This window comes from Crocuta crocuta, unplaced genomic scaffold (assembly GCF_008692635.1).
Source record: "Crocuta crocuta isolate KB4526 unplaced genomic scaffold, BGI_CrCroc_1.0 scaffold231, whole genome shotgun sequence".
NCBI lineage: Eukaryota > Metazoa > Chordata > Mammalia > Carnivora > Hyaenidae > Crocuta > Crocuta crocuta.
The window spans coordinates 7,392,295-7,414,135 of record NW_027528357.1 but is presented as its reverse complement, the minus strand read 5'-3'; the positions used below and the strand labels follow the sequence as shown (position 1 = coordinate 7,414,135).

At 40.4% G+C, this 21,841-nt stretch overlaps 1 protein-coding gene across 1 annotated transcript in view; it reads right to left on the bottom strand.

Moving 5' to 3' along the window:
- The window catches only part of B4GALT6 (beta-1,4-galactosyltransferase 6), a 65,880-nt gene that overhangs the window by 25,599 nt on the left and 18,440 nt on the right, over window positions 1–21,841 (bottom strand). The window contains exons 2-3 of the mRNA XM_077753834.1: window positions 17,429–17,545; window positions 10,907–11,020 (exon numbers count right to left, since the gene is read on the bottom strand). Of these exons, the coding sequence (XP_077609960.1) occupies window positions 10,907–11,020; window positions 17,429–17,545 (231 nt within the window). The remainder of the gene's footprint in view (window positions 1–10,906; window positions 11,021–17,428; window positions 17,546–21,841) is intronic.

Here is a 21,841-nt window from a genome sequence, read left to right as displayed (position 1 = left end):
GACACTCTGTGATGCTTGGCAGGAGCCACCAGGTGTCCTTTATAATCCTTCATATCTGCCCAGGAACCAACACCATATGATCTACACCTTGTCCCAAGGAGAACCACCCTTATGGCCTTGGGTCTCAAGGCCCAACCATCCGGGAGGGACCTCCAACTTATTTTAGCTTCCCTGATGACACAGTCAGTGTCCACTGTGTGTCCAGTGCCCTGGGGCTGTCATACTATGTGGCTCTCCATGTGTGCCCTTCTTCCCTCAACGTCCAATGCATGTGCCTCCGTGCCAGCCCCCAGGAGTCCCCTACTCATACCAGTGTACTTGAGTCTCCCTGGAGCTACCCTTACAAATCACTGAACAGGACCCCCCAATTCATACCTCTGCCCCCTCATGTCAAAAGCATGCAGTATTCAAACCCGTTATACTGGTCACAGGTCTGCGGTTACCCCTCACTGGGACTGGGCTAGCTGCCACCGCACTAGGCACACAACAACGAATTGTTAAGATAAACAGCAACCTGTCAGCCACCCTGCTGAACACACTGGACTGTTACGCTGAAGACTAGCCCTGATGCAGCAGACAGCTTTGGATAACCATTTAGTTTTAGATTACCTACTGGCCAGGGAACGGGTATACATGCTATAAAGGGCCCCATCTGCTGCATGAATATTAATAATTCTGGAAACATTCAGATAAATTTACAAAAGATGTAACAGGTATACGTACTCCATTATCTCATCCAAGTTTTTAAACAAATACCTACCTTAACCTTATTTATCCAAGGGCTTTGGTTTATTTTCTTGGGGTTGATTGACCCCAACAAATGAAGAGGGTTGTTACAAACAGCACTTCAAATTGTTGTTTGTCTACTGATATTGCTGACTGGCATATTTGCTTTGCTAAAGTGCTTCATGTGCTGGGTGACCAAATCCCTGCCAGTGGCTCATAATATCTCCACCGTCCAGATAGTGCCTATGATTTTCCCTAAAGATTAATGCCTAGGCATTGTGGGGTCAGTTATGGTGACAAAAACAACTATTGTTCTTCTGAAAAAACAACTTTTTTTTTTTTCTGAGTTGCTGCCTAGGCATTTCAGACTCTGATAACCCTGTTCACACCCAGAGTCTGTCACTTAGATAAGGACTTGAGTTTAGGATTTCCGCCATAAATTCCTGCTTTGTTTTTCCCCAGGGAATCTTTTAAAATAATCACTTAGAGTTAAGCCCACAAAAAGTTAAGTGATCTCTGTCCCAACCACCCTACAAGTGATAGGTGCCCACTACCTTGCTCTACCTCCTGCTCATTCAACCTGGAACAGAGGACTGCCCTTCCCCCAGCTTACTGAGCCCCCTTGCTTCTAGAATCTGTAAGTAATTAAACCTTGTGACTCTGCTTCCTTTGTGTGGGTGTAGTGAAACTGTAACTCCAGTCAAAATGACTCCGTGGGTTTCACTTCCCCAAAGTGGGAGCTCGGATGCTGAGGGAGCTACCTGCCTGCCCCATGTGGTGGCTTGTGCTAGCCTCATCCAGCAGGTCATCATCTGCATATTCTATTTTTTTTAACGCTTACTTATTAGAGAGAGACAGAGAAGCAAGCTGGGGGGCAGTAGAGAGAGGGAGAGAGAGAATCCCAAGCAGGCTCTTTGCTATCAGCACAGAGCCCAATGTGGGGCTCAATTCCATGAACCATGAGATCATGATCTGAGCCGAGCTCAAGAGTCAGACGCTTAAAGGACTGAGCCAATCAGGCATCCCTATTCTGCATATACTTAATTCAATACACCAGCTCACTTCTCCACACAAGGTGTTAGAGAAAAGACGCCATGCACAGGAAGTGAAGGGGAAAGGGCACATTGCAGAGAAAGTCCAGGAAGAGTCACGAAGCAGATAAACCTCTTGCGATGTGCTTTTCAAACAATCCTCGGTAGAAAAACATCTCTCAAGGTAAGCCTGTGGTCAGGGAGGACCTGGGGTCCTCACCACTATACCCACTGAAGAGACTTTCACCTCCTTTACATACTCGATATCCTCTTCCAGTTTCAATCAAAGAAACATTCCAGTGCTTTAAAACCAGGAGAGGAAAAAACTTTCTGTGCTTTTAATAAAAAAAAAAAAAAAAAAAACCTAAGCAATCAGCCAGGCTAGTCCCTTTATTTCGCTTGTTGAGATTCCAAGGGCAACTGAAGAAAAAGGACCCGCTGAACTCCACAGGGAACCCCCAATCTTCACTCAGCACCTGTGCTAGACTGAGCTTTTCCAATGAGAACGTGTGCTCACCCCAGTTAGAAATTAAAAGGTCAGGGGCGCCTGGGTGGCTTAGTCAGTTAAGCGATTAAGCGTCTAACTCTTGATTTCAGCTAAGGTCATGATCTCGTGGTTCATGGGATTGAGCCCCAAGTCAGGCTCTGCACTAGCAGCATGGGGCCTACTTGGGATTCTCTCTCTCTCTCCCTCTCCTCTGCCCTTCCCCTACACATGCTTTCTCTCCCTGGATCTTGAAATAAACAAACATTGTAAAAAAATAAAAAAGAACTTAAAAGGTCAAAAATATATTCTCTGAATCAGTTTATCCAGCAGAGCCATCAATCAGCACACAAAAGCAAATAACATAATCTATCAAATCTTGACTTTGACTATTTGGAAGGTGGAACTGGAGTTGGAAAGGAAAGGGCAGAACTGGGTGCCTGAAAAGAACAGGGGCTGCCAGTTAGCTAGAGGCTCAGGTCAAGTGGAAGAACAAAAGTCAGTTGTAAGCTACCCATCAGTCCTGTCAGCAAAGCCTGCGTGCCAAACTATTTCTGCTATGTGTTGAGAAAAACTTAGTTGCATCATTGATTATCTATGATATTTACTATAATTTTCTAATGCTGAATTAGCAAGACATGTGATAATGCCACCCAGTTTGGAAACTTAAATGGGTCTGGGGTCCATGAGGCATGTGCAGGCCCAAACCACAGGCTCATGGTAGTATGGACAACAACATACCACATGACATGACTTAGGACATTACTTTTTCTATAAAAATACAATTCTTAAAATAATAGTCAATACATATGAACTACCTAGATTTACATTTTTTCTTACATTTCAAGTAAAATGTAAGGCATATTATCTCTAGCCAGAGAGCTGCTTTCTCCATAAATCCACAGCCCTCTGTGACTATGTCACTCAGTTTAGGGCCTGTATCTATTTTTTGGTATCTAAAGCCTATAATTCTGGATCCTCTGACTTTTTATCACCACTTTGCCCTCAGGGTTTCACATGTGCACACCCCAAAGATCTGACTGACAGTGTTGAGAAAGATGTGAATTTCCTGAAGAAATATCCCATCAGATGAATTTCTCTCCAAAGTCAAAAAATGATTTTTATGAGAAGATAGCACATTCTCTCCCACACCCCCTGGGGCTGCTGCCTGCGCACACACAGCTCAAGGCTAAATGGCTACATCAGTCCTCTTACCCCCAGTCACCCACTGCCCCCTGTGGACCCAACACTAGAAACTGCCTATTTCCACTAGGGAATTACTTGGGCTTCGCAACTTCTGGAAATTTAGGCCTACTTAGACAAACGATTTCTTACTCAACTACTCCTGAAGTGACCAAAATAGATTTTTAGTCACACATCACCAATGCCAAGTGCAATGCCTGGACACTAGATGGATGAATGAGCGAATGGGCAGGAATGGCAAAGCTGGCCCCCGATCAATCTTGTCTCACCTCTATTTCTGCTTTCTTCCTACCTGTATCTCCACCTCTTGGCGCTATCAGGTACTATAATAGGCCTCTAAGACATTTGTGCAACAGGTGTCCCACACATAAATGACCCAAAATAACAGCCTCCATACAGCCCACGTTCTCAGCTCCTAATCCTGGCCACAGCACACAGCTCTTAACACTCAGTTTCTTCCCTTGCTTGTGGTTTTCTCTCACTTTACTCTGAATGACTACCTGAAACCCCTGGTTAGCAGTCTTCGCTTTTTGTCCTATTTCCCTGATAACCCACCCAATGAACCTTTGGTCCCCCCTGAAAGCCCCACAGCCTTTATCACCTCCTCCAAACTGTCTTCCTAGTCCCCAACTATTGATAAGCTGACCACCTCCTTTCGTGTCATAATCCTCAACTATTATCGTTATCTCCTCAGCTCTGAGACACGCACTCACTTACACTGTTGCATCCTGACACAGGGGCATACCCTACAACGTGTGCACGTAATGTCCTGCTTCTTTCTTATTCCCAAGAAGCTGTTATGAAATTTATGATATGTCATGTCAAGAAAAAATGGTATATCATATATTCCTCCCATGGTTTCAAATGTGTTTTCTGGAACCATTTCAATGCCAAGAAACTTCCATATACTGTACTTCAGTGTTTTCTTCAGAATACCACCCTACTCTTCATCTTAAATGAAAAAGTGTTCTTCATTTCAAACTGTGCCAAATGCTCACTTTCCTCAGTCTACAATCTTGGTGCCAGGGATAAAAGATGGTATTCTGCAGACTTATACCTACACTTTACAAAAAAACAAAAACAAAAGAAAAACAAAAAACAAAACAAAAGACATTTACTTCCTTCTTTTATAAATTCACCCCCTTTGACCAGCTTCAAATATCCAGCCTTATTTACTGACTGGGAGGTACTCTCCCCTCACCTTGTATATCATCCTTATTATTTCTTTTTTGTACATCATCTTTACAAACTCAGATCTGTATTCACAAACCTTAAGCATCACCATTACCTAGGATGACTGGCAGTGTCAGAGTTGAAAGTCAGTCAGCTCTGGCTTAAATTTCTCTCTGCTATAGCCTCATTTTTCCAGTCTATCTGGTCTTCTAATAAGCAGCTCAGTAATTTTGGTCATGTGGCTAAGAATCACCAGGCATGGCTTTTTGGAATGAAGGTTACCAGCCCCATTCTCAAAGTTCCTGTCAGCAGACAGCCCTGAATCGTGTTTGTGGCCACATGGCTTGACGTGAACACATTTCAGCTGCTGGAACTGCCCAGCACTGAGTCCCACTTTCCTGGCCAACATCTCATATGTATGTGGCCTCCCACTTTATCAGGAACATTGAAGCAATAGGCATGAACCCCCTTAACTTTCTCCACTTCATCTCCCAATGAACTACACTCACGCCTCAGGGGAGAAGAGGTTCCTGCTTTCCAAGGCTAATTCCTTGATGTGAGCCTATTTCTGTTTCCTTAAGCTTCTCCAGAATCTGGCTCCATGGATACTTCCCTTCTGCTTCCTTATACTTCCTATCTTCTCTCTCTGGAATTCCCAAAAACTTGTTCAAGTCCATATCTTCCTAAAGGCTTCTTCCCTTGCCTCACCTCCTCCAGGTACCTTACTCCATTCTACTTCCCTTTCCCACCACACTTTTTTTTTTTTTTTTTTTAACCAATTATTTTTTATACCCCTCTGGGTCACTTCTCTGGACAGTGTACTTTGCATCCTACCCTACCCCTCTACTGAGACTGCATTTGCTGTGGCCTCCATTTTCTCCATGCTACATTCAATGGCTTGTCACAGGTCACAGGTCTTCATTCCATCTGGTTTGAGGTATGTCACAAGACAGAACATCCTCCCCTCAAATTGTGTCCTCATTAGCCTCTGGGACACTGCTCCCTGAGCCCTCTATGTCCCTGACTGTTCTCCCTTCTGCTACTAACTACCTGTCACCCCCACAAGTGCCAGTAATCTCCAGGGACCCACCTTTAGCCTTCCCGTATCACTTCCTCTATTTCCAGCCTAGATCTCACTGATGAAATTCAGACTCTAAATTAGCTCTCCTGAGCTTTAAACAAGGCCCAACTCTAACTTCCTCATTAACTTCCCTATTCTCCAAATGTGATGTTTATCCCGCATTACTTGTTTCAGTTATCAATCACCAAGCCAAAACCTTACTCATTAACCCCGATCCCTTGGTTGGCCACCACATACGGCCAATGGCACCCCTGGAGCTTCTCCTTGATGCCTCGTCCTCTCTCCAATGCCACAGCCTTGGCATATGCTCTTGTCATTCTTCTTGGCACCGGCAGAAAGTTCCTTGCTGGTCTTCCAGATTCTAGTATTTACCCATTCTCATCTACTTTTCAACTTCTCATCAGAATAATCTTTCTGAATACCATCCTAGTCACACTATTCTTCTGCTTAAAGCAGTGGTCTTTGCTCATTTTTGTTTTATCCTTTTTTGCCCCAGACCCTTTGAAAACTGGGCACCCTTATCCTAGAGATATGCACATAGGCCATAAATCAACCTTCTACATATATGCTTAAGGGCTCTGCTCCCTCTGAGGCCTATCTCATGGATTCCCAGGGATTTGTGGAACCACATGGCCCTCAAGGCCTCTCCCCTCCCTGTCCAGCCTCACTTCCCGCCCTGGTCACAGCAGACCACCCTCTGTTCTCACAGAACCCTCCATGTTCTCACACTGTTACCTCAGCTACCTAGTGAACTACCTTGCAAGACCTAATTACAACATCCCCTCTCACTGATGTCTCCCTTTTCCTTCTAGAAGGAACCATGGACTCCCTTTCATCACATAATAACCCATTCATAGTGAGCACGCTGCTTTTCTGTGAGCGTTGTAACCTGCTCTAGTAACTCGGGGCCATTCAGCTTCATGTCTCCTCTGCCTGCCCCTGTGAACAACCCAGGGCCACTACATGTGTAGCCACGGTTTACTCGAAAATGGCTCCCATCTCTCTTTTTACTGTACACACATGCATGATGGTTTGTCACAGTACATATTCTTTGAGCTTCCCTGAAGCGTACTTACCTTTTTCCCTTTTTGCTGATTTTCATTTGAATTATTTAAATTCACCTCAAAAAGTCTTTATAGCTTTTGTTATATTCCTAAGTCTAGCAAATATAGCAATTACCAAAGTTAAACCATAAACGGAAATATTCCGCAAACAATAAGGAAAAAATATATGAAAGTTACTGGAAATGTATTCTGTTTGAAGAAGAATTAAAAGATAGGAAAACTCCAGGGAAGTCTACCTTCATTTTAATGCAAAGTACACAAATGACATTTTTCCCACTCTGCTTTACTAAAAAAAATCAAAATAGCCACTAAGCTGGCTCTGACAGTTCAGAGCCTGGAGCCTGCTTCGGATTCTGTGTCTCCCTCTCTCTCTGCCCCTCCCCCACTCTCTCTCTCTCTCTCTCAAAAATAAATAAACATTAAAAAAATTTACAAAATAGATTTTACAGTATAACTGATTGAATGTAAAATATTGCTGAAATCTAAGAAATCCGTCTTATCTGAATTCCAACTGGAAAAGTTACAACTTCATCTTTATGGTAATCCAGTGCTGATAGTCCCACTGTTCCACTAGAGAAAAATAAAAAAGAAGCTACAGCTAGATAACCAAACACACCAATGTTAAGCCTAAACTTCACTTTTGGTGATTATAGGAAAATTAAGTATCATTCATACTTGGACAGTTTTCATCAAAGTAGATCTTTTCCCTACAAGGATTTACTTGAACTATTATTTAGGGAGACACTGTATTCAATTGTTTTGTGTGATATTATAATAAGATTTTACACTTAGGTATTTTGTGCTGTTCTCTATTATTAATGGGAAATAATGTTATTAACTTAAAAAAAAATAAGGATACATAGCTAAGTATAAAACCCTTAACTCCACCCATTTCTTCCAGGTTTCTCATTCCCTTGATCATCACAAAGTTTGGCTCCATCAAAGCAGTGAGGAAGAAAGGGAATATGAAACTAATGTCTATCCAGCTTAAAGCCGTGCACTTCCTTTTATCCTTGCAACACTGCAAAGTTGATACGATACTTCTGTATTTTACAGATAGGCAAAGTGAGGCTTTACTTTGCAGTGGTCACGTGACTCAGTGAAGGGGCCCTTCCGGATGGCTCAAGCAAGGCCCTGTTGGAAGAAGCCTCATTATGTCAGCTGTTTCCACGGTCCCTTTCTAAGCAGTTATTTGTACATGACCAATTTTCTAATTAGGACTTGGGGTTGGTGCTGGACCCAAAGCCAGCAGCCCACGAGGAGGCCTTTTGTAAAAAGGTGGCTGGCCAACCAGTGTGATCCTCTCTTGTGACGAACCAGGACTCCAACAGAAGTGGTGATAAGGGGCAGTCGCAGCAGGACATTCAGCGACAAGGCCGTGAATGTGCAGCAGGCCTGACACAGTCTCTCAAGCACCGCGACAGGGGCATTTACAGGTTCTGGGCTGGAGGAGAGCAGTGCTAGTAGCAAGGCCTGGCAGGCAGATGCTTTTAAACAGAGTTTAATTAGTGCCCATAAAGCAGTAATTAAGAAAATGGCAACTAAACTGAGAACAGAAAGATTTCCTAAGACTATAAACCCTTGAATATGCAAATTATGAAAATGAAATTATTGTAATCAATATTTCAGCAGAACATTACTTAGTGGTTTCAGTACTGCACAGACAAAAACATTCATTTTTAGAAAACCAGGGCTACAATAACAAAGTAATGACAAATACACGGCCACGAAAATCATAGCTTCATTCTCTATTATAAGACATCAAAGAGGCAGCAAGATTTGAATCAAGTGAGAATTTTTTTTAAAATACCCATGCCCCCTGTCAGATTAATAAAATCACTTAGGGGTTGGGGCCAAGAATTATAAATGCTCCTCAGACTTGATATAGCCAGGACCTACTCTAGATTAGCGGGTCCCAGAGTGCAGCCTGAGGGTCACCAGCACCCAGGGACTTGTTAGGGGTGAAAATTCTCAGACCTCACTCAGGATCTACAGAGTATAAAACTCCCAAGGGGGAGTACAGCAATCTGGATTTTAAGACTATCCAGCTGATTCTGATGCACCCCCGAACTTGAGAACCATGGCCTTAGATGACATTGAAAGGGGACTTGTTTGATTATAAACATATAATTTCAATGATTTACCAACAACAAACTGAAAAAATCCTATAAATATGATAGACAAAGGTCAATTTCCTCAAGAAAGAATACTCATGTAAAGACATAAAAAGCACATTTTGATACTGAGTGCTTTAGAATCCAAGGATAAATAAGTAACTCAAAGGATATTTACTTAATTTTTTAATTACATAAAAATCAACATATAAGCTTATATGTGCAAAGCATGCTTAAAATTGAGGGAAGGGAAACATACAAAGGAAAAAGATGCCAAAAATTATAGCCCTGCAGCTTCTGAGTGATTATAGTAGGTTTTTAATGATCATGTATTGAAATTGAATTGAATTACATATTTTGAAAACGTATGTAATTAAAACACACCATTTTTATTGCTATCTTATACTATATACAAAAGCTAAATACAAAATGTAAAACTGTTAGAAGGAAATAAAACAGTATTTGTATGGCCTTGGAGTAATACAGAAAGCTTTCTTAAGTCAGAAAAAGCAAAAACTTTAATGTGATTGATACACCTGAAAATATCATTAGCTTTAAACTTCTGTAAAACAGAAGATTCCATAAACAAAATGAAAAGACAAGCCAGGGACTGTGAATAGCTGTTACAACACATACAGCAGACAATAGGTCACTGCTAGAATATATGTAAAGAACGTCCATTAATCAGTACCAATGCCCCATTAACCAATATGGAATCGATACAGCACACAACTGAGTGAGTCACAGGAGAAAAAATTCAAAACCACTCACTAATCCATCAAAAGTCACTCAAACCCATTACTAATGAGAAAAGTGAAAATCCAAACAATGTGATATCATTTTTTTATCTAACAAACTAGAAAAAATATTTTTATCACATTAGCAAAAATTTAAAAGTCTATCAATATCAAAATGGTACATTCATGCTTTGATGTTGAGAATATAAACTGGTACAGACAGGTCTGGGGCACCTGGGTGGCTGAGCCGGTTAAGCTTCAGACTCGGTTTCAACTCGGGCCATCATCTCACAGTAAGTGGGACTGAGCCCCGCACTGAGGCTTGGCATTTTCTCTCTCCTTCTCTCTCTCTGCCCATCCCCACTCAAGTGTTCTCTCTCACTCTCTCAAAAACAAAATAAATAAATGTTTGAAAAAATAAAAAATAAACTGGTACAGCTCTTTTGGTGCAAAACCAAGCCAGCCTATGTAGCAACCCCCAGTTCTAGAGATGAACCCTCAAGTATATATGTGCCACATGCAGAGAAATCTGTACTGTGCTGCTGCCGATAGCACTACTTTGTGATAGCAAAAAAGTGGAAACCACATAAATTTCCATCAGCAGAGAAAAAGATAAATGTGGTACCTTTATTCAAACATGTACAATACAGTAATTAAGGAAAATAAGTAGATCTGTATGTATCAACATGGATAATCCTAAAAAATTAAGCAGGAGCGCCTGGGTGCCTCAATCAGTTAAGCATCCCACTTCAGCTCAGGTCACGATCTCACAGTTGGTGAGTTAGAGCCCCGCTTCCAGCTCTGTGCTGACAGCTCAGAGCCTGGAGCCTGCTTCAGATTCTGTGTCTCCCTCGCTCTCTGCCCCTCCCCCACTCACACTCTGTTTCTCTCACTCTCTCTCAAAAAAAACATTAAAAAAATTTTTAATTAAGCAAACAAATTCTAGAAAGAACTGTAACTTTAAGACCATTTATATAAATTCTTAACACCTTTGAGACATTATAATTGTCTTAACCATCTATTTATGTAAAAAATATTTTTCAAATAACCTGTAAGAATACACATCAAACTCACAATAGAGGTTGTTTCTGGGTAAAGGAGGAGCTTTTTCTTCACTTTTCAATCCCCCTCACTTCCAAAAAAATGCTTTGTCCAAAACAGAAATATCAAATAACATGAACATTAGCACCCATAGTAATTAACGATCTGAGCATGGTGTGCTCAAACCATGTGATTTGTATTAGTTTATTATAACACAAGCAAACAGTTAAGTCAAAATTAGATGACACTTACGCATATAAGGCAGTTTTTCTGGGCAGGGGAGGTATGGTGAATATGTGAAGTTTTCCGGTAGATATGTTGTTGTTTGAACAAGATAATCACTTGAATTATTGCCTTCAGGATAATCTTGAAGAGAGAGAAAAAAGTTACAACCAAAAAACTGCCTTTTGCTTTGCTCCTCGGACGAAATATGTCACTACCACTGTGAGAAGGCTTGCAGTATGCAATCTACAGAAGTACTTAAAAGCTATTATCTTATGAAGAACTAGAGAAAACCAAACGCAGCTACCGTGGCTACTCTCCCGCTCACCCTTCACTGCTGCTGGAAAAGACTGCTCAGCATGATTTCCCAAGGGGACTGGGGAAAAGTCTAGAGAGCAGCCTGGCCGGATGTGTGCTTACATACGGAGCAAGCTTATCTGTAACCATAGAACACCTGCTCCCATCCCTCCCTGAGCTGAGCAAGGTCAAAAGGGAATGTGAAAGTACACCAGGGAATCCTCTTCACCATCAAGTGGCCAAGGGCATCTTGGACAACCACACAGTCACAGCACAATGCTTCTAGTAACCACGGAGCAGAAGGGTGGGAGTAATTCTCACCACCCCACACTTATGAAACCGAGATTTACCCATTCGACTTACTTCCATAATACGGTCCATTTTTAATCTTTAAATTACTCATTCCGAATAGCAGGCTGCAGTCCCTGGGGAGCCCTGAAGCTCTATCTTATTTTAGGTCCATTATCTTCAGGAACTGCAAGTTATACAGCATACAGGGCACTGGTTAGGGTGCCACAGTCAAATGAGGAGTTCAAATCCTTGCTCCAAAATGCACTAGTTTTGTGGTACAGGGCAAGACAATGTAGTTTCCCACCTGTGTCTACCTCATGTAGCCATTTTCAGATTTCAGTAAGAGAAATGCTCAGAACAATCTGGAGCCCATATACATATTCACTGACTAGAGCTATGAGTGACTGCATGTGACTTAACCCGGGACAGTCAGAGCCTTAGGAATTTTGAACTTGGAACCAAAGAGATCATGTTTCAGCCCTCTGGAACAAGGTGCTGAGATTCAGGTCTGAGAACCATGACCTCTACATAGAATGAAGCCAGTCTAAGAGAACGAGACCAACATGCAATAAGAGACAAAACATGGAAACAGCTGATTAAAGTACTGTCTGTCTCCTAGATCATAAGCCGTGTCCCCACAGGAAATGAAGCTCTAGCAGACACTTTAGGAAAATACAAAGATATTCTCTCAATCTCCAGTAATCTGCTCTGTTGAAAAAGTTATTCCTATTTGAATTGATCTGCATGAAAAGAGAGAAGAGAAGAAGAGGCATATGACTTAAGAGAGAGGCCTGTCAGTAACCAGCAAGCAAAAGACAAAAGGTAAAAATCACACACCTCACTAAACTGGAAAAGCTAAACCCTCTCACTGTGGAAAAATGGTAGAATCCTGGCAACTGAATATGAATTATATTAGAAGAATCAAAGAACACCAAACACCTACATACCTTTTGCCTAAACATAGATATCCACTCATCATCAAAATGGATTCGACAAGGGATGCAGCCTGGACGCCAGGACGGCACTTCCAAGCCAAGAGATGCCCCCCAACCCAGGCACACCTGCTGAATGGCCCCGCAGAGGCTGCAAGTGGAGGGGTATGGGGGTCTGGTACCGAGGAGAAGACAGAAGCTGGAGGAGAAGGTCCAATTCCAAAGGACTATGTGGAAATCCCAATTAGGAATTTGGCAGGGCATGGGGAAGGTTTTAAGGGAAGTGTATTTGCTGCCACGAAGCCCCGCGATGACAAGATGTACAATTGCTTAGGCTATTCCACCAGGAAACTGGAAAGCCCCAGTGATGAAATCCTCCCAATGCCTCTGTCCAGAAAAGCCCTGGAGAGCACTCGGCAAGGTAACTCCTCCAAGCCAAAGGGGAGGGGACAGTCAGCGGACATTGTTTTGTAAGCCCAGGGACATACCAAAAGCATAGAGACCCCTCTAGGAGTCAATAGCCTATATGTTCCCTGTATATATCTGAATGATTAAAAGATACTGAACATAAAATAAGTGTAAGTCCATTAAAGTTCTGATTCCTTAAGATGCTTTTTAAAGAATATATCATAGATATAGATCAAATTTCAAGTTATATGCAAAAAATTTTTCTCTATTTATGGGGACTTGTACTATAGTAGGTATTTACCATACACTATGCATATGTAGGAGCTAAACACAGCAGATAAATAAGGTGGTCTCTGGCCTTTATGTATTCAGAAGATTCATTTTCTTATAATCCTGAGGCAGATAAATATTCTTAAAACTCTCAAGCAATTTCTTAATGTTATGTAGTTGACTTTAAATAAGAATATTTTCTTATTGTGCATAACTTATTACTTCTTGTTATTAATGTCTGGGCCCCTTCTCTTAGCCACATGCTATGATTCAATAAATCCACATCCAACTCACAGAAGTTGTAAGCTCTCTAGATGTTTCTGTAAAACAAACTGTTAACGACAGCTCCCCCTGGGAAGCCTTAGTGGCAACAGGAGGTCTGCAGGATTATTTCACTTTTTATTTTAGTGCTATAATGACTTGAATCTTTCACAAAAGAACCCATGCACCAGTTTTTAAAGAACCATTAAAAATAAAAAAAACAAACCTCAAAGACACACAACAGCAATATTCACTTCCTTTAAATACAAGATTTTGGAGCTGAACGTGTTATTCTTGGCCACATCAACACAAATGATCATAAGGCTTTCAACTCATTGCCAGACTTACAGAAAAGTCTCTGCACTCTTTGAGTACCGCACCTAGTGGGATTTATGTCATCCCAATGTATTATGTATAAGTCCATCCACCAACCCCTTGCCACAGGTCAGACTATCTCTTTTTTGAAATCAAATTGCCTGTGATTTCCAGTATCTAATAAAGTATCTACAACATGGTAAAAATTTACTGTAAATGAACACCTCACAACTGATAATACAGCCAACAATAATTTAAGCTTTTGGAGACAGTACTGTAATAAACCCACAAAATCATTATTCCTATAAAAGTGCTTAGGTCCATCAAATATAACCACTGCTACAAAATCAGGAGCAGCTTTAAAAGGTTATGCATGATAGATGCATTTGAGACTGATCTACCACAACTGCTATAAAAGGTAGACATTATTTCATCTAATGAATGGACAACTGAAAACACAGTGAGTTCTGGGCCCCCATCCTCTTCCTCTCTTCTGAAGCCACACCTGAAGAAAAGAGAGACCCAGAACTAAACACTGCTGGGCAGGTCCCCTCCTCAGCTCTCACAGGACCTTATGACTAATGGAAAAAGGACTCCCAAAGGCGTTGTTTTTCCTGCAAAAGGCATCTTAAAACAGGTACAGAAACTCAGTGAGAATTCTAGTCTGTTTACCACTGGCTTGTTGTGTTTGGCTGGCAGAGTCTGAAGGTCTCAGACCCTGCATCTACCAAATGAGGAAATGTGCTGGACTATTTCTAACAAACCTACCCCTTCTAACATTGCATGACAACTATCATCTGCTTCGGTGATTATTCACTGATTACATCTTGTTTTCTTAATTTGACTAACTCCGTAGCTACAAGGCAAAGCATCATTTGATCACAAGAGTGTATAATTTCTTTACAAAAATATTACATATGGGATATATTCACATTTGGTGCTTTAGAAAGTCAGGTACAAGGTTAAAAGCCCTTTTTTGAAATCAAATATGTACTTAGAAATATCACAACCTATTTATCATCAAGTGTTAAATTTTAAATAGGCCAGTACATGTTAATCAATTCTCCCCTAGAGTTCAATTATCCCTTTGTACACCTTATTGGCCATTATCTCCTTTTTGGCAGGTGATATCTGTATGTCTGTGCAGAAATAAACTGCATTATATTGGTGCACTTGGATGGCTCAGTGGGTTAAGCATCTGACTCTTGGTTTCAGCTCAGGTCGTGGTCTCAAGGTCATGGGATTAGTCCTGTGTTGGGCTCTGTGCTGAGTGTGGAGGCTGCTTGGGATTCTCTTTCTCTCTCTCTCTGCCTCTTCCCCACTTGTACATGCTCACACGTGCGCTCACTCGCTCTCTTTCTCGGAATGAATGAACTCTAACGAAAAGAAATAACTGTATTATAGATAACTATGTATGCTTCCATCTCTCCCAAAAGCTTAGAGATCCTCATACAAAGGAAGGATGTTGTTCTTAGTGTTGTGTCTCTGGTATCTAGCTAAGTATACTAATTATACCAATTGTTCAACATAAATGAATATCGCAAAAGCCTCACAGTTGCCTACTCAAACCCCATTTTCCCTTTCTTCTTAGTTAACAGAACCCCAATTTCATTCAAAGCACTAGTGTACCTAGCTCAAAGACTATAATTTATAGCCCATTACAACAAAGTTCTGGCCAATGAGATTTAAGCAGAGATACCATGTGAAACTTCTGGGAAGTCTCCTTAAAAGGGCCCCTCTGTTCTTCTTCCCTCTTCTTTTCCTCCTTCTTACTGACCCAAGTACAAATATAAGGACTGGAGCCCTACAACAACCTCAGACCGTAAAACCCCATGACAGAGCAGAAGATGGAAGGGATGTGAAGACACTCTCTACCACAGCCACAGGTATCCAACTTCCAGACATCTTTTGCAAAAGAACATAAAGCCTCACATGCTTAAGCCACTGTAGCCGGGTCTCTCTTAAAACCAATCCCGATTCGTAGCTGACACAATGACTGTCTCCTGAGAACAGTATTACCACCGATAAAGAAACAATGTGAAAAGTCTTCAAAGGCTCACAAAAGTAGGCCAACTCTTACCAAAGCTAGTATTGGTTGTGGGGCCACTATTGAAAATATGACATGGTAAAGGGGGAAAAAGGATTCCCCTGTTTCTTGCCTTCCAGTTGTGAAGTCTGTCTTGACTCAGTAATCAATTCTCTTAATCAAGCTCAATGTTCTCACATAAAACTTATTCATGCCCCAGGAAAAGAACCCGGTTGTGCAAACATGTCCAGCACTCCTTCTACGAATACGGTAACCTAAAGATGCTGAGTATTTCTGTTCAGTGGAGTGAACTTTTAGTGAACACTTTCACAATCAACTTATTCAACCAGGACAAGTCCTAAAGAAGCTTTTATAACGTTTAAACTGCCCCTAACATTGACCTACTACTCAGAAGACCAATTAAAGCAGAAGACCAGTTAACGAGATTTTTACTATACTATTAAAATTCCAAGTACAAGGACAGCCTTTCTAAAAGAAATTTCTTTAAAAATAAAAGGGAGAAAACAAGTGTGTTTTGATTTGCAGCATCATAAAACAAACCAGGCAAATGGCTAGAATGGATTTTGCAGAAGCACATGTGAAATTCAGTTAAGAATCAATATGACACAGTCTTGAAGTTTTGAAGGGCAAAACTATTACCCACTTTAACATACATTTTAAGAAAGAAGATCTATGGTTGGCAGATAGGGACTTCCTATTGAGAGAGAGAGAGAATCTGGCTCTCGTTGACAATGGCACAATGGAGAACTATTGACACAATTAAATCTTTAATTTTAACTGCTTAAAATGAGAATATAGAGGATGCAACAAGTGACAATGAGTCATTAAAACCTTTAAGTAACCTGTAATAACACTCCAGGAGACAGCAGACACTCTGCCACCTGGGGGCATGAACATTCTTCCACAAGTCTACCTTCATTAAGTCACTGCTCTGGCCTATTACTTAGGCTTTAAACTCTGTGATGGAGATTCTACTTCCAGATAATACTTTTAAAAGAAGAGCAGCTAGGAGCGCCTCAGTGGCTCAGTCGGTTGGGCATCCAACTTCGGCTTAGGTCATGACCTCGGAGTTTGTGGGTTCAGGTCACTATCTCACAGTTTGTGGGTTCGAGCCCCGCGTCAGGCTCTGTGCTGACAGCTAGCTCAGAGCCTGGTGCCTGCTTCGGATTCTGTATCTCCCTCTCTCTCTGACCCTCCCCTGCTTACGCTTGCTCTCTCTCTCTCAGAAATAAATAAAGCATTAAAAAAAAAAGAAGAAGAAGAAGAGCAGCTAGCTACGGCTTTCCCATCTTCTATAATTTCTCCTGAAGCCCCCTTAAAAGGCCATACAATTATTAAGAATCTTCTATGATTAAAAACAGCAAGCATTTTCTAGACATAGTTGGAAAAACATTTTAGGAGTTAAAATAGGCATAAAGAGACAGCAAAAGGACTAGTAAGAATAAACTATTCTCTCCGTGGTCAATGGGTGAATTGAAAAAGTTTTTTGCATTTTATGTTTGCAAGAATTAAGTATCTTTACAAAAAACCCCATCCCCTCTGTGGAAACACCTTTATATATCCTAGAACATGGGACAGCTGGGGCTCACACAGTAAAAGAACCTCCCAGTATACTTCATCTTTAACAGAGTTACTTAGAGACAAAACTGGAACCCGTGAGACCTGGTTTACCTCTTTTCGCTAAAAAGGTACAAAGCAGAAGCAAGCAGGAAGAAGCAGCAGCTGTCTCACCTGTGCCGTTGAGTGTGGTGTTCTTGTTTGTGTACAACCTGATCATATGTCCTATGGTTTTCACATTTTCTCTCAACATTATTCCTCGAGCTTGTACCATGAAGAGATACGTGTTGGCTACAAAAGAAAAAAGAGGAAATATCATGATTCAGTATGCTTTTCTTTTTAATTTAGTAAAAGTCAGAATGAGGAACTGCCCAATAAACCCCAACAGACTCACTCAGCATGTCCAAAGAAAAAATAGAAATATAAAATGATTACTTCCTATTATCAAAAACTTATAAAAACACGGGTGCCTGGTTGGCTCAGTTGGGAGAACATGGGACTCTTGATCTCGGGGTTTTAAGTCCGAGCCACAAGTTGGGAGTAGAGATTTCTTAAAAAAATAAAATCTAAACACAAAACAAGACAAAAATAAAACAAACTTTTTTTAAAACAATAAAAATGAAAAATTCAAGTAGTAATATCCATCAAATAGAATGTGACTGAGTATCATAATTAATTCCTTTACCCTTAAATGATTTTCTCATAAAATATACTTAGAAATTTCAACAAAGGCATTTTACTGCAAATATACAATCACATAATATACTTTGTCTAATTCTTTACTAATTCCCTCAAACCAAAACTCCAACAAAGGCAAGGATTCCTTATCTGATCATAAATATATCATATTACCACATCTAGTATGAATATGAATCTTGCAATAGATCTTGCAAATTCTCAGTGTCTTTGGGGAAGGAGAGTTAGGGGGCAGAATGACCCAGAATCAATATCTATTTCGGTAATTTCTCTCTACTGATTTAATTTCTTAGAACTTTTACACTCCCTTTGAATCACAAATCTACCTACCAGGACTGTAAAAGTAGACACAATCAAAATCAATGTGCATTTTCAAGTTGGTACATTTAATTCTTACTGGTAAGTGCATCAAACTAGGCCCCTAATTTCTTCCTTTGGGAGAAACTGGTAAATTGACCATGATTACAAAAATCTCTGCCTTTAGAGATGCCAGGCCCTTCAGAGAGGTGCAGAAGTAATCAAAAGATGCTTTCTCGGTCCTGATCCTATAAGCATAATGCATAACTTTGGACAGCTCACCGAATCTTAAGTTTCCTCACCTAAAAAAGCCAGTATTGTTCTGGTTGTTCTCTCTAGTCCCTTCTCTAAAGTCTCCCAGCATACGGCCAACACATCATAAGCCCCACGCAGTCAGGGGAGGAGGATCATTTTCATGTCAAAACCAAAACACTGCAAGGCTCATCTAACGACTCTTTTGATTTTAAAATAATCTGACCCGAACACTGTAATGACACTCGAAAAATGCAGCCAAATCAAAAAATCTTAAATGCCAACTAATTTTCTGGGCCCTGATCTACGTCCTTGAGATGATACAGAGAGATGAGCAAAATGTAATGTTTACTACCTCCTTTCTCATTTTTTATGTAAAGGTTAATTTGCTCGAAGTACAAAGGAGCAAAGTAAAGAAACCTAGTAGAAAACAGAGTAAAATAACACTTTTCCTTTTATCTTCAATCCATAACAGAGAGAGGAACAGAAATCCAAGCTTCATGTAAGTTTTACCTCAATCATTTTTAAGAGCGTGTCTATATCCTCTCTAGAAAGCAGTCCTATAATTAGATATAACTCATTTAGGCTTGAATTTATTACACCCATGGGTTTACAGACACAAGTTTTTATGACATTTTTGCTCTTCAGTGGACTTTAACAGAAAGAAGAAAACAAAGTAAAAAATGAAAACAAGAATAGCCAACCAAAAATGTAAGAAAACAAAAATTCAACGGAATTGATACAGGGAAAAACCATCCAAACAGAAAACTAATGCCAACTGGTTTTCAACACCTTGGATCATTTAATACTGAACTTCTAAATGAAATTTCCTATCAGTGATGTAAATACCTTGTAACACTTGTTCTGCACCAAACTGGGAAAAAGACCCAAGCTGGAGCAGCAGGTCTGAGGCCCCTGTCAAAGTCTTAGTCTCCAGGAAACAGTGCTGAGCCTAAGCAAGGATATGCTGGTAAGAACATAGGTGCACTGCCATGTGTCCTGGAAATGGAATTTTTTAAAACTACATAGCTTTTACTTTTAACACACTGACTCGCATACAGAAAATTGTCTGACACCTTGAAGCCAAGTCAGATTTAAGCAGCAAAGAAAACATCTGGTATAGAAAAGAATCATCAAAGTTAAATGATTCTAAAAACTTCAAAACATCAGGTAACAAAACTGTTAAGGAAAATTAAAAAAAAAAAAAAAAAAGGAGCCCACTGGCAACTGTAACTAAGGTGAACCGTTTACCCAAAGAATGCATTTACTATTCATTAGATGGATAGATAAAAAATTCAGGAACTCAAGACACCAAGCCCTCCAAATGGAAAATCTATTAGTTTATTTTAAATCATTTACAGCTAATTGAGTTACATTCCTTAGGTTAATGGTCCTCTTGGGTTTAATCCCCAAAGATGAAAACCCATTAGGGAATGAAGCTGTTTTGTTTAGAGTTAATGGGCAGGATGCAAGGTGTCAAAGCATTGTGAGGCCCACATGAGAATGGTTCCAACTACCTGATTTCCAAACGCCCTGTTATTAACCCACACTCAAATAACTATATGACTGCTAATTACCACTAACATAAAATGGAACATCTTATTGGCAAACAAGCAATTTCAACAAAATGCTGGTCTAAAATTTCTATTCCAAGTGTAAGAAACTGCATTTCAGAAAACAAATAGGAAAATCTTTCTCAGCTTTGCCCTTTGTTTGTGGTCTTGAGACAAGTCAGAAATACACTAGAAACTACCACTGCTTAATTAAAATCATGCCCTGTTCTCTAGTTAATTTGCTATTTGCCTCTGCTTTGTGAGACAAATTTATTTACCTGTTCTGCTTTTGGGGTAGGGAAGGGGTATCTATAACAGTAAAAACAAAAAACCTTACAAAATCAACAGTTTACAACAGCTTCCAGACATTTCACCCCGGGTTTGTGAGGCAAAAAATTTATTAACTTACCTCATTCTCGATGTCAGGAAACTAAGAGAAGTACTTGCTATTAGTGTCTCCCCATCTCTTTCCACATCCAGCTTTGTTCAGTGAAAAAAGTACTCAAGACAAGGAGAATGGGCCAGTCTGCACTGATCTGGAAATGTTTCCTGAGCTTCAAAGCCTCAAACACAATGTCCCCTTGGTCTATGTTCCTAACCTTATGACACACTAGCACAGATCCTTTAACAAAAAGTAACCCAGCGAAGAGCTGAATTTGAGAGGGAGATTATGTTGGTTAGGTACATCATTAAGTGTAGCACTGGAGCTAAGAAAGAGGTGCAGAAAATACAACTTGGGGTGAAATGCATATAGGAGTGGGAAATATGGCAGTGAATTGCTGTTAGAAAAATTATTCAGAAAATGGATAAGTTCAGATGCATGGCGAGAGACCGCAAACAGGGTCACATAGATAAAAGATCCTAAGATGAATTAGTCTGAGCTTGAACACAGTGAAGGAGAAAGAGGAAATGGTCAACTATATCAAATGCCAGGGAGGCCACAAAGAAAGAGTAAAAAGTAATAGGCTCAGTCAGTTAGGCATCTTGCTCTTGATTTCAGCTCAGGTCATGATCTCACAGTTCATGAGATTACGCCCTGCATCTGTCCACACAGAGCCTACGTGGAATTCTCTCGCTCACTCTCTATCAACCCCCCCCATCAAAATAAATAAACTTTAAAAAAATAATAGCTTAAAAAATAAAACACTAATACTCTACCAGGCATCTTTAGAAAAACTTTACATACACTAACCTAATTAATCCTTACAAGCAACTGTATAAGGTAGGTACTAATATTATTCCCATTTTACAGATTTTTTTAAAATGAGCCATGCTTAAGTAGCTTGCTCAAGGTCACACAGTTATCAGGTAGGTGGTGGAGCCAGAATTCAAACTCCAGCAGCCTGGCCCCAACGGTCTAGCTCTTTACCACCATACTATTTAGCCTCTTAAAAATGCTGTTAGGAGATAACTATCAATCTTTAAGAGAAGAGTTTCTAGGAAGCACTTGGGGGGGGGGGGGAGGCAAACAGGAAATAGTAAAGAAGATAGTGGCAAAGTAAAAGCAATTTTCAGAAAAGAGAAGTGAGAGACAAGTTAAGGGAATGTGGTTTTTGTTTTTTGGGTTTTTTTTTTGTTTTTTGTTTTTTGTTTTTTTTTTAGAATAGGAGAAACCCAAGCATGACTGTGGCCTAAGTAGAGGGAAGAAAAAGTAAATTTAAATTTAAGACACAAAATGAAAGAAGAGGAAGGACAGAAAAGCACATTTCCACTGATGGGACAGTGTAAGTAGAGGCTTACACGGGTGCTGGGTGTATCCAGGAGTAAACAATCCAACCTGAGTAGAAAT